Source organism: Chaetodon auriga, chromosome 5, assembly GCF_051107435.1.
Source record: "Chaetodon auriga isolate fChaAug3 chromosome 5, fChaAug3.hap1, whole genome shotgun sequence".
NCBI lineage: Eukaryota > Metazoa > Chordata > Actinopteri > Chaetodontiformes > Chaetodontidae > Chaetodon > Chaetodon auriga.
In genome coordinates, this window is record NC_135078.1 from 15,655,956 (window position 1) to 15,668,636 (window position 12,681).

Consider the following 12,681-nt stretch of genomic DNA (forward strand, 5'->3'; position numbering starts at 1 on the left):
ATGACCAGTTCCCATAGTTTCGATTTAAGGCCCAATGTTGACTGCAATAATTAGACATACTACCTGAACACTAACATTGCCATTGCTGTTGTACAACAGTACAAATCATTGAAGCTGAGACAGAGACAAAGCTTGGTCTTGTTCCCACACCAGTGTACCACAACACAAGATACAAGTCCTATGCAAACTGCAGGCACAGGTGCAATGCAAAATACTCAGGATGCCAGAATGGAGTTGTGTAAACAGATTGACTGCCGCATTTAACACACAGCAGGCATTCAAAAACATTGAATGTAATTTAAAATAATAAAAATAATAAGCCTAACACACAATTGTAATTTTAAAATAAAATCCAAGATGGCCCCTTGATTTATTGACTTGACATAAAAATATGCTGCCGAGCACTCAACTCTTTTCTGACCAAGATATTTTCACACTGGCTTCAAGGCTCAAGTTTGCTTTATGTGTCTTGAATAAGGAATTAATGAATAGAAAACAAACATGTCAGAAAAAGACAATTGACAAAAAAAAAAAGATGCAAAAACTGGTCTAAACTGAATACCTTGAAAAATTACAAGCATACAAAGACACACTTACTTACTTACTGTAGTACTTACTGTTATCTGACCTCTCTGCTACCCTTTTGTTTATCCTCCAGGAATTGCGCATTAATAAGTATAGCTGATAGACGGACAAATGAATGTTTGTGACGGTTGTGCTTACACAATGGATTCCTGTACCTCCTACCAGGATTCAATGGCTCGTACTCATTGTGAAACACATGAAGAAGGTCACATAAAAACTGGCCTGTCAACCTGTCAACTGCCCAGAAATGTCTGGGGGGTATGAGCTGAGCGCATCCCAAAGAGCTTTCCTGTAGTTTATACCAGACTAGCATCTTCAGCCTCAGGCTTCACCAGTACATACAAATTCACTGGTAATACCATAATGTAGGAAAATGTGTGAAAAATTTGCATTGTATTAATGCAGACAACTCACACTCTGAAAAAAATGAAGTTATATGAACAAATATTTTCAACATGTATGTGCCAGCTATGACCACTCTCAGCATGCATCACTAATTTTAAGAGACGATAGCCGTCTAATGTCAAGGCCATGCAAACAGGGCTATGACACCACACAGTTTCCTTAGTTTTATGGACACAGATGGACAAATGATGGTCATCACCCCAGTGTGAAAATCTGCCGGCCGACGTCATCTTTATAGCTAATGTCAGAATCTGCTGATGAGTAAACAGGGAATGAGGAGGCCTCAACATTTTTAGTGAAAAGAAAACTTGCATTGTTTATACTGGCTGAAATGCATTGACCTCAGAATAAAAGTTGTTCTTTGTACTAAACATTTCTTCAAACTATTTTTGCTCTCCTGGAACCTTGAAAGCAGGTGAAATTGTGCCAGAAGTCCCTACAAGGACCAAACTACCAACGGCAGCGTATCTGGAAATTCCATTACAAATTGATTACACTGAGAGCAGAACAGTCAAACTGCTGTGTGGCATCAGGATTAGATGCTCAATTATCTCACATCTCACACTGGGCCTCCAACTCCAGACCACAAGACATAATGCATCTTCAACTGTCAACAATACATGATGTTCTCTTCCGTAGGCTGCTCATTTTACCTGCTTGGTAATGTGTGTTTGTCTACGACGGATGCACAAACACAGATACTGCACTGTACTGTAAGCACACACCTGCCTCGACACGTTGCCAGGACCCCATCACCAAGAGCCAATAAATCCTAATGGCCAAATAAGCTCTTGTGTCCCAGTTAGTGCAGAGTGGTAGGTGGAGTGTCTTTCCAGCTCTATCCTTCGGGGTCATAACTGAAATGATAGAGGACTAGGCCAAGTAGTGATGCATGTTTAGTCTTCCTTTGTTGCTTTTTGGTATTTGGAGTCACAATAAAACCCTCATATCTGGAAACCCTGAGACATCTGGCCTCCACATCATGCAGATAAGTAACACTTCCTGCATGAAATGTATTTTTCCTGAGACTGACTATTGGGGCCTTGTGTTTCAGGACCACTCTTCAGTATCAGCGGACACGCCGGCACATGAATTCCTCTAGCTAGCTTCCGGAGGCGAGAGCCTTCACGCTACATTACATCTTTACGTTAACCGTTACTCATTCTCCAGCTTCAGCTCCGGCTGCGACGACGAAGCAGGGGGGACATCCGAAGCAGGAGTTTCTAGACGTCCTGCTTCCACACATGAATGCTAAGTTTGTCTCATGGGATTACAAACGGCATGTTTTGTGCTCACCTGCGTGATGAAATGAGAAGACGGAGCCCACTTCCCTTCTCGGCTAACGTTACGTCCGTTGGCTCGTCCCCGTGGTTTGTGTTGTTGAAGCGGTGCGCAGGGGAGGGGATGGGGGGCGAAGATAGCCTACACTTGAAGCCGGAGGAAGCCCAAAGAGGACGGACTGTGGTGATGAGCTGAAGCGCCTTCAAGCCTGGTTCTACTGAGACAAGCGCCTTCTCTTCAACAGACGGGGTTTTAAAGCGCTGCCGCACGCTCAGCCCATGGAGGGATTTCGCCTTTCATAAAGCCACGGGGTTGACGTTGGTCAACACGCATGCCCACATCTACCGTGACGTCAAAGGTCCATACATTTCGCCCTGCCTTGAAACGGCAACTCAGCCAATCAGAGGCGCGCTAACAGTGACGCACCCCTCCCTCCCTGTCGAGTGACAGTGCCTTCACCAGCTTTTATAATAGCGACCTTACTTGCATAAGCTGCCCTCTTTTTTCTGCCGCTACACAGCTGCCTTACCAACACGTTCAGCGTCCACTAAAAATGTTCTAATGGGGTCTTTCTGCTCGCCTTCACGCACAGTGGAAGCGTCTGTTTTAACCACACTGCCCTCTGATGGTTGTTGTTGACACTGCCTTTATTGGTCTACATATGATATCCACATACCTTGGACTGGGTAGTTATGCTGGCATAACCCATTTGACACAAGGTTGGATAACAGGGCTAACTGGACTCTTAAAAAAAAAAAAAAAAAGGAGTTGGATTTTTACACAACATGGTATTTGGTACTTGTATGCAATATGTACACTAATACACACGAGTTACAACAGGATTGCTGAACCAAACCATCTGTCCAGGACTTCATAGCCTGAACATTATGCAACTGAAATTAGTCTGCATCAATGTCATTCTGTGGAGTATCGACTGAAATATGATCTTAAGTATGTTCCGGTTGTAGTTATGAAATTACAACCCTCCCACTGTTATCAAACACTGGTCTAGCACTACCAAGCGCATGGGGAGCAACATTAGCATTAATTTTGAGTCTGTCTCTGGTCACCTGATTAGGACACCTGCAAAGGTGGCCCCAGGGCAAAAAATGTGCTGTAAGCCCATAATTACTGTCTTCAGTTAGTAATTAGCTTCTGGTGTTTAGACAAGATGTATGAATGTATTTGTATGTAAAACAAAGTTTATTTAGGAATAAGCATCATCTAAGTACATTATACACAATATAATCCACGATAATAAAGGTTGTAAAACCCAAATTTAACCCAGGGGCCCTCTACATGAAGGGGCCTCAAGATTAGTTAATAAGACAAGTGTCACTTTAAGGCCCTTATCATTTCAGGAGTATTGTCCCCAAAGGAGGAATTGTTACTGCAGAATGTTCCTTATGCACAGATAGCTATATTTACATACAACATCCAACATACCTGAATACATTTGAACAGAATGCATAGTGTGTGTGAGACATATGAGATCTTTAGTTGTACATAAGTGGTACACAGAGTATAAACAAACACAGTTGCAGTTATTTAAATGATCAAGTTACTGCCAAGCAAATAACCTGCAGCCTTCAGGCTTTGGTAAACCCTTCTTGCACCTGATTAGTATGTGTAATATTCATTCTCTTTAAGCTTGGTTTTGGCCTGAACCATCTCCCAAAGGGAAATACTTAAAATATATTTTAAATGTTCAAAAACACAAATAATGGGTAAAAATTTTTGTGAATGACATGTTTTGAGTTGTTTGATTTATTGTTGTTATAAAACATATTGGTTACTAGAGCTGTATACCTGGTTTCAAGTTGCTGTAGTGCAGATGTGCTCTTTGATAACATTGCTGAATCTCAGTACAAAGGCTAGTTTGGTTTAAACAGAACTTCTTTTCAAACATACCAACAGTGAGACCCACTGATGTGACTTCCTGGATTTGAGCAGCAGCTCTTCTCAGAGGTTGGGCAACACTTTTAAACTTTAAACCTCCATTGATGGATTCTGGACTAACATTGTAATTTCTGTAATTTTAAAGTTGCTATTTCACTTAAACAATCCCACCGTCTACTGGAAGCAAGACCCTTAATGCTACATTACGTCTTTATTTGACAAACAGCTTCCAAACAGTAACTGTGCCATATTTATCATATTCTTATTCAGAAAAATTAGGCTGAATTTATTTAATAAACATTCCTATTTAAGCTTATATTTTTTAAGATTATATTTTATCCAAATGTTTCTTTTCTTGGGGTTGACATTAGGATGCAGGTCAACAGTGATGATGAGGGGGTTTAAGTGCATATAAAGACACTGATTCTGCATGCATATGCAGATTTACAGTTACTACAGTGCATGTAAACATGAACTCAGAGCACTTATTTATCATGATTTGCCAGAGTGATCTGGTGACTTAGGTGCATGTAAACACATTTATCGAACTGAAGTCTTTGGGCACCAGGACACTAGGCTTTTGTCTCCAGTTTGGTTTCAGTGGCGTGATAATGTAAGGAGCATTGAGCAGTGAGGGTTAATAAACCAATTATCCTCAGATTTTGTTTAGCATGCGGAGCTTGAGGTGAATGTGCATGTGTGTGTGTGTGTGTGTGTGTGTGTGTGTGTGAGGTGGCAGCTGACCCAGTGTGCGCTTTACAGTAGTGGATTGATGATGGATAACAACTATGTGATGATAGATCACATGGTGTCAGCTGCATGAAGTTGTCAGCCAGAAAGTGATAAACCATAAACTCCGGAAGTTCAGTTGTAAACACTGTTATCAACTGAACTGACCATTTATAGCAAATGTTTGGTGGAAAAGAATCTGCTCTTTGAGGGAACTCTCAAATAATCCATGCGTGACAAGGATTCTGCTGCAAGTGGTGGCGGAAGAAGTATTCAGACCCTGCTTGCTTATCTAAAAGTACTAATACCACACTGCTAAAATGCTCCATTACACATAAAAATCCTGTATCAAAACCTTACTTAAACTGAAGTAGGTAAGTTTTAGCTAAATGTACTTAAAGTATCAATTGTAAAAGTACTCATTACGCAGTAAAATGCTCCCTGACAGAGTTTACTTTTATATCTGATGGTTTTGGATTAATATTGATACTGCATTAATGTGTATGCTGTACTTTACTGATGTGTGTTTAAGGTTGGGCTCATTTGAACTACCTTATATGCTGTTAGTTTAATCTGCAGTCATCCATCATATCATATAAAATATTCATATGTCCTGTGTGAATGTTTTTAAGTAGTTAATTTATCTTAAGAGGTATGACAACGTGAACACTTAATCCTTCAGTTTATCAGAAACATTCACAATCCAAATTACCAAATGTGGAGATATGTGGTTTTCACTGGACAGGGAGGGTATCAAAAATTGTAATCTGAAAAGAAACTGGTCACTAAAGCTGTGGGACAAATGTGTTTTCGTTTGACATGTAGTGGAGCAGAAGTATAAAGTAACATGGAAACACTCCATGTATGCTTTCATGTAACTGAGTAAATGTCCTCAGAGGGAGGGAGCCAGACGCAAGCTGTGTGGTCACGAGGGTACGAGCACGCTAATGGTGAGAACTGCCACATTATGAAGGCCGAGGTGTAATATGATTGGACATCCTAAGTCAGCTGGTCGCCAAGCAGCTGATGCATAAATCATTGGAGGCGAGGCATGAATGAGGCAAATAGCGCCAATCAGCTAATGCATGTGTGACTTCACTGCTCCAAACTAAAATAAGAAAAGGCTGAAGTGATTACAGTCATAACAAATGAGACAATGACATAACGGACAATTCGTGCTGCAAATTTCACACTTCACATTAGCTGAGAGAACGTCATTATTTTAGTGTCTTGTGTCACTGTTTTCCTACTGATTAATGTCTGTCTTGTCACCTCACCTCATGTTTGTTCACCCACAGTTTCTGCTGCTTCATCATCTGAATGCAAGAGGAGAAATGAAATCAAGGGGGAAAAAAAGGAGAAGTCGCAGCTCTCGACAGCATCTTTAATGAACTGACGTCACAAAGGTCCTACTGTACTGTACATAATACTGTGGCACTTAGAGTCAGCATGCTCGTAGATACTGAAGAACCAAGATGAAGCCTTAATTCAGCGTAACAACACACTTATAACAGTCCTTTTTGTTTCTTCGCAGTCCTGCACAGACTCACTTTTCCAATCTGACCAGCAAAACATAATCATCCAGAATACAAAAAAAGAGAAATATTTGAATAATACATTTAAATTCTGTGGAGAACTGTTACTAGACATGATGTTAAACGAATTAACAGAGAAATTTCTTAAAACAAATATTCAGTTCTGGTTCTATTTCATCACCCAGTGCAGCACAGATGAGACCAATACAACAGAGGGTATACAACTATTAACTATACATATATACATACACCAGTGGTGCATCAGGTGCAGGTATCTACAGTGCCTTTATTGCAGGCGCATATTATACATAGTCATAAAATTGTAGTGCAAGCTAATTCCACATCACATATTTGATGACAAACATGCTTTAGTTCGTTTCTCTTTTTTTGTGTGTTGCCACCTTTTTTTCTGCTCTTGGTTCACTTTCATCCAGTGCTCTAAAACCTCTTGAAGAAACAGCAGGTACGTGTGTATGAATGAAAAACAGTGTCTGTGTATGTGTCTGTGTGTCTGTGTGTGAGAGAGAAAGTGTATTAGTGTTAAAGCTAGTATCCTTGTGTGCTCAGGTCAGTGGATTATTGTACAGTAAGCTTCTTTCCTCCTCGTTGGTTCCTTTAGTCTGACGATAAAAGCAAAAGGAGCTCTTGTGTTTCTTCATTTAGGACACAAAAAACACGCTGGACAGACGGGGGATTTCATCCAGGAAGCTCTTCTTCTGTCTGTAGCAGTCATTTTAATCCAGAAAGCAGTTGCAAGGTACAGCTAAAGGAGCATGACGAAAAAAAAAAAAGTCTAGTTCCTATATCTATACAGTACCTACATTATGTGCCAGATGCCATGTATAGTGTGGAGTTTGAGGTGCATGGGTGTGTGTTTGTGCGTGACACATGGGCTAATGACGGAAAACAACTGAGATCATCTTGATTCTTTATATCACATTCTCAAACAGCTGCATGGAGTTCATGATGTTCTCATCCTGGAATAAAAGATAAAGAAAAACATTCTGGAGTAAACAAAAGTTCACGCTGATGTTTAATATTTTAGACATAATACCTGTTATTTTTATCAAGTGGCCACAGTCACCATGTCATTTCCAGTCCAATATTTCCAGACAAAAGTGATTGAATTCATATTAGTAATTCTGAATATAACCTGCAGCTTAGTCCTTTTTGGATTGAGCCATGTTAGAACAGCTGCAAAGTTGCAGCTGATTTATTGCCCAATGTTTGTGTTTGGGATCAATGAAAGAATAATCTCTATTTAGACATTTGACCGAGATCTACTAACCCCATGTAAGTCAGAGCTCTGCTGATGTTACGGGACGACCAAACACAACATGAGCGAGCACACATACTTTCACCTGCTTTTGAAGTCACATTATAATTCCAGATTTGTGGCAAAACAATTACAAGAAGGCACCAAAAGCCAAATGTTTTCCTCATTACATCCTCTATTTTCCAGCGTTTTTTTACAAACACGCGTCTAGAGTTGTGCCCAAACCCATCCACTACATTAGGTGAAGCCTTTCACTGTAGACCATAAATATCAATTAGCTTTTTCAGCTTTTAGAGCTGCACAAACATGTTTTTGTTTTTCAGCTACAGTCTGTGAGAGAACACTGAAACATGTCTTCAGTGGAGTTTTGACTGGCATGAGGACGAACAGCAGCGATGCAGATTGATGAAGGTCAGGTGCTGGCTTACCTGAAATCAAAGATGCTAATAAAGGCTAAATAATGTATCCCTATTTGAAACTGTAATTTGATATTGTGAATTATAAAAATGATTCAAAAAAGGTTCATTTTCTAGCAGGCATAAAGAAAATCCCTGTGGTGGAAAATGAGTAAATATTCAAGTATTTAATGGGGGAACTTTAATTATCTCGAATGACTCAAACTGCCAATTCAAATACTTAAATCCTGGAAAAACAAAAACAGATGGAGCCTGAACACTGAGCCTGGCTGCAGCAGTGTGGAAAATATTTCCAGTCTTTAATTTAATTCAGTGATGCAATACATTTCAACATGAAATTAGACTGTTGTCCGTTGGCGTATGTGCATAATATGCAGTTTGAGGTGTTGTCAGTGTTGTATTGTGTTGTTATGAACTACCTCCTGTCTCCAGTGGTTTGGGTTAAGTGTGGTTCAGCTGCAGCTCAGTGGCGGTTGCAGTGATAACCCTGAGAATGGGAGGTTGGGTCTTACCACCGGCTCCACAATGGAGACCAGCCAGCCATGTCTGCCCCTCGGTAATGACAGGAGGAACTGGGTGTAATACCCAGAAACAGATACATATCCTGCTCTTGGGGTGAGTTACATACAGCACACCCTATATACTGTGGGTCTTTAAAGTACTTGAAAGCATTTACTGTACCTCCTGTCCATATAGCAGAAACATAGAGAAACAGAAGAGTGAGGTTAACATCCTTAACCACCAAACCGGTCAACAACTAATGGCTCTTTCTTACTCCTCCTCCTTCTCTGAGTGTTGGTTTTGCTTTGGTTTGTGTCACATACTTTTGTGGCAATTTGGGTCACCATGGGTTCAAAAGAGAGATTAATAAAACGAGATAAATCAGGAGATTATGACAACTGGGGCAAAGGCGTCAGTGTTGTTACTGGCAATAAAAGGAACCGATATGTGTGCCGAGGACACCTGCATGAAGGTCAAGTGTTCAGAGAGGAAATGAGATTTAATTTTGTTTGAAAGTGACACACGTGAATGAGAGGGGTTGGGAAATAGACAAGATAAAAGGATTAAAGTTATGGTGATTTAAAATACTATTGTTGTGAGAGGGAGGGCGTGGATATGATTCAGGAGAGAGATGGGTAAGTGAGATATTTCTCACATGAGTAATGCTTTACTGTATGTGTGAATGTGGGTGATCTTAGTCAGTGCCTGTTATCAGGGGACATGGTGTTCTTAGTACCACTGATACTTGACCTGTTGTGCAATAATGTGTCTGTGTTATTGAGTAACAGAGATTTTGTTTGTGTTATTGGGTCATCTGTTTATGTGTGGCACTGGGTGAAAAAGTCACCTTCTGACAGGTCTCAATGAACTCTTCGATGGTCACTACACCATCTCGGTTTTTATCCATTTTCTGCAGGAAAGAGGAAGGCCGCATTAGTGAGAGCATTTAAAGGGTGCTTTGTAATCTTCCTTTGAGTAGAGATTGAAAAGAGGCCTTGTTGCACTGCGTGCTTGTGTGTTTAGTTGTGTTTGTGTGCATTCAGGACCTGGAAGAACTTGTCCACGTGTTCATAGGGTGCTTCATCTCGCACACACGGGTAGGTGTACCTCCCCATCATGTCATAGATCGACTTCATAATCGCCAGCATCTCCTGAAGAGAGGACGACAGAATCAAAGAGATTTATTTATTATTTTGTGAGACTAGATTTTAATTGGACTAAGCTCTGAGTTATCCTGTACATGACTGAAACTGACACACTGACTTCACAGATGTGGTCAAGATGAACTTAAACATGGGATCTCTCATGAGTGATGGCGCACAGTCAGAGAGAGACTAAATGAAGTGCGCAGAGCGAACCTTACATTAGTCAGACGGCACTTTAGAAAATGCAGAATGTAATGGTAAGATTCAAAATTTCATAGGTTGTCAAATTGTAAGTGATTTTGATTTATTCGAATTTGAATGAAACATTGGGATTTATGCAACAAATAGGTTAACTTTTGTTGCCTTCTCCCCATGCCCCATGTCTGTCTATATAAGAAAATAAAATATGACATTTGCCTGTGTCCATTTAACCTTTCATTGTCAAAAAGTTGCATATCCCATAACCCGCACATACTTCTTTGGTGATGTAGCCATCCTTATTAATATCATAGAGGTTAAAGGCCCAGTTGAGCTTCTCAGTGACAGAGCCTCTGAGCAGCACTGACAGGCCGATGACAAAGTCTTCAAAGCGGATTGAACCGTTTCTGTCGATGTCAAATGCGTTGAACAGGAAGTGAGCGTAGGTGGTGGCATCTGTGGACAAAAGGAGTTGGGGTCATAGATTTAGAGCACAGTCTTTTGCCACAGCAGGAAAAGAGAGAAAATGATTGGGGAGGGGGCTTCTTATCAAGTCATTATAGTCAATAACTGAGTCTCCTTATTTTCTCAAGATATCCATCAGTGCAGTGAAAATATTCCAGCCCGGGTTCAGTGCAAATCAACTTTCAAACTCAGATTTGTTCACTAGACTAGAGGCAGAAGTGTATTTATATGTATTCAGTGGGCCTTTTTGTTTAAGGATGAACTGCCCAACAAAATAAAATGTAGTTCAAATTAAAATGAGGAAAATGCTTCTTACACATTAATGCGTCATTACATTGATCCAACAATATAATTTACATATAACACAATGACAGCAGGCTTTCTGCAATACGTTAACCTTTGATTCTTCAAAACAATTTGCTGAAAGTACTTCTGCACTTTACTTCAGTAAGATCTTGAATTAAGGGTATTTCTACATTGATGTATTATTACTTTTACATAAGTAAAGGATCTATTGCTTCCTCCACTGTCATTATCTAACATATATTTGACTAATTTGACGTATAAGATTTTTTTTATGGTAAATCTTGCAAGAAAATGTTGAAATAAAATAGAAATCATGGAAAAATTAAAGACCCTTCTTTGCAAAACCCTTCCAACCTAATAGTTTTCATGCAATCCCGAACAAGCAAGGACAAGAGAGGAGAAGTGGTTTTAACGCCTAACCTCCTTGGGGAAAGAACTGAGAATAGATGGTCTTGAATGTCTCCTCATCAACCATCCCACTGGGACACTCCTGCTCGAGAGAGGAAGAAAAAACTAATAAATATCAGATTAATTTAAGTCTATATAAAGCATGGTAATATAGAGCAGCGAAGAACGTCTCAGCAGCCGGACGTACGTTCTTAAAGCCTCGATAGAGAGACTGAAGCTCCTTCCTGGTGAACTTGGTCTGAGTCTGCAGCTGGTCCAGCCCCTCCGGCTGGTGACGCACCGTCGACAGCTCCAAATCACTGTCGCTGCTGTCTGTGGGAGGAAGAGAGGGAGAAAGAGAGGGATGGAGAGACAGACAGGAAGAGAGAAAAGAGAGAAAAGCGACGTAGGGAGAGGAAGGATGGGACAGACATTGAGTGTGTGGATGCAGGTCAACATTCAGGGAGGGGTGGGATCACACTTTCAACAGGGAGGCATTTGTTATAGAGCAGGTGGGGAAAACGTGCGAGTTTAAGAGAGAGATTTAGCAAAAAACTGGTGAGGAATGACAAAAGGCAGGCCAACGAGGGAGTTAAAAAGAAGAGGAGGTACTTTCTTTATGGCGGAAATGTCACCAAACAATTATCTGCTTATGAAGAAAGCCACTGTAGGAAATGAGAATTTGAGAAATTCAATCAAAATCACTTTTTCCTCACAGGGTGAATCACAACTCACAGCTCACACACGCTAAGAGAAAGCACTGCATGACCGCGGAAAGAAAAACATTCAAAACAAGGGAGGGAGGTTTGCTCAAAGTCAGGTGGGTTTCTACCATGACCATACTCACCATCTTTAGACAGAGAGAGGAGGAGGAAGAGGAGGGGTGTTGAGACCAAGATGGAGTGACAGAGAGAAAATGGAGAACAGTGGGAGAGCGATAGTAAGAGAAAGAAAAAACAAAACAAAGAAAACAAGTCAACACTGAGAGGTTCATACGGTGAGGTCTGAGCGGTCCACAGGAAAAGACTCTGGTTATATTCTGATAAAACATCCAGCAGAGCAGCGAAAGATAATATGCTGTGAAACATAAACCAACACCACAGCCGAGGGAGGTGATCCACTCTTATGTAACGCTGCATCGTTCCTTCAGGGTTGATTTAAAACAATAAGACAGGTGGAGACAGCAGGAGATGACCTCCGACCTCCCATTCATAAAAATAAAATGGTTCCCCGGTCTACGGTACCAAACAAATTACAGTTGGAGCTCAAATAATAAAGTAATGACTGAACAGTACTTTGCCCTTTAGCATAAAAGTTCATCCCTGGGAACAGATGAAACAGCAGCAACGTGGGAAACTTGATCTATCAGGCTTGATTTTAACAAATATGGACACCTCACATCAGCCAAAGACCACAGCTCGACGTAATTAAACCCAAATTTGATGGATATGGTGTTAAATTATCAACGCACAGTATTTTAGCAAAACTGCTTCCAACTGTGGGATGACATGATTTGATTTTGATATTTCTTCTTCCTCTGTGCTGGAGACCTC

At 40.6% G+C, this 12,681-nt stretch overlaps 2 protein-coding genes across 6 annotated transcripts in view; both read right to left on the reverse strand.

The window, feature by feature from the left end:
• The window catches only part of slc23a2 (solute carrier family 23 member 2), a 36,495-nt gene extending 33,885 nt beyond the window's left edge, over window positions 1-2,610 (reverse strand). The window contains exon 1 of one of the 3 annotated variants that reach the window (XM_076730523.1): window positions 2,287-2,604. The gene's annotated coding sequence lies outside the window, so the exon portion shown is untranslated. Of the gene's footprint in view, window positions 1-2,286 lie in introns of all 3 variants that reach the window. The other 2 variants (XM_076730521.1, XM_076730522.1) reach the window with 2 other exon arrangements.
• Window positions 2,611-6,269: 3,659 nt separating this feature from the next.
• The window catches only part of kcnip3b (Kv channel interacting protein 3b, calsenilin), a 41,866-nt gene continuing 35,454 nt past the window's right edge, over window positions 6,270-12,681 (reverse strand). For all 3 annotated transcript variants that reach the window (XM_076730980.1, XM_076730982.1, XM_076730981.1), the window contains 6 exons: window positions 11,337-11,461; window positions 11,162-11,231; window positions 10,248-10,426; window positions 9,674-9,778; window positions 9,475-9,537; window positions 6,270-7,411 (listed from right to left, as the gene is read on the reverse strand). In XM_076730980.1, coding sequence (XP_076587095.1) covers window positions 7,364-7,411; window positions 9,475-9,537; window positions 9,674-9,778; window positions 10,248-10,426; window positions 11,162-11,231; window positions 11,337-11,461 — 590 coding nt within the window. In that variant the 3' untranslated portion in view covers window positions 6,270-7,363. The remainder of the gene's footprint in view (window positions 7,412-9,474; window positions 9,538-9,673; window positions 9,779-10,247; window positions 10,427-11,161; window positions 11,232-11,336; window positions 11,462-12,681) is intronic.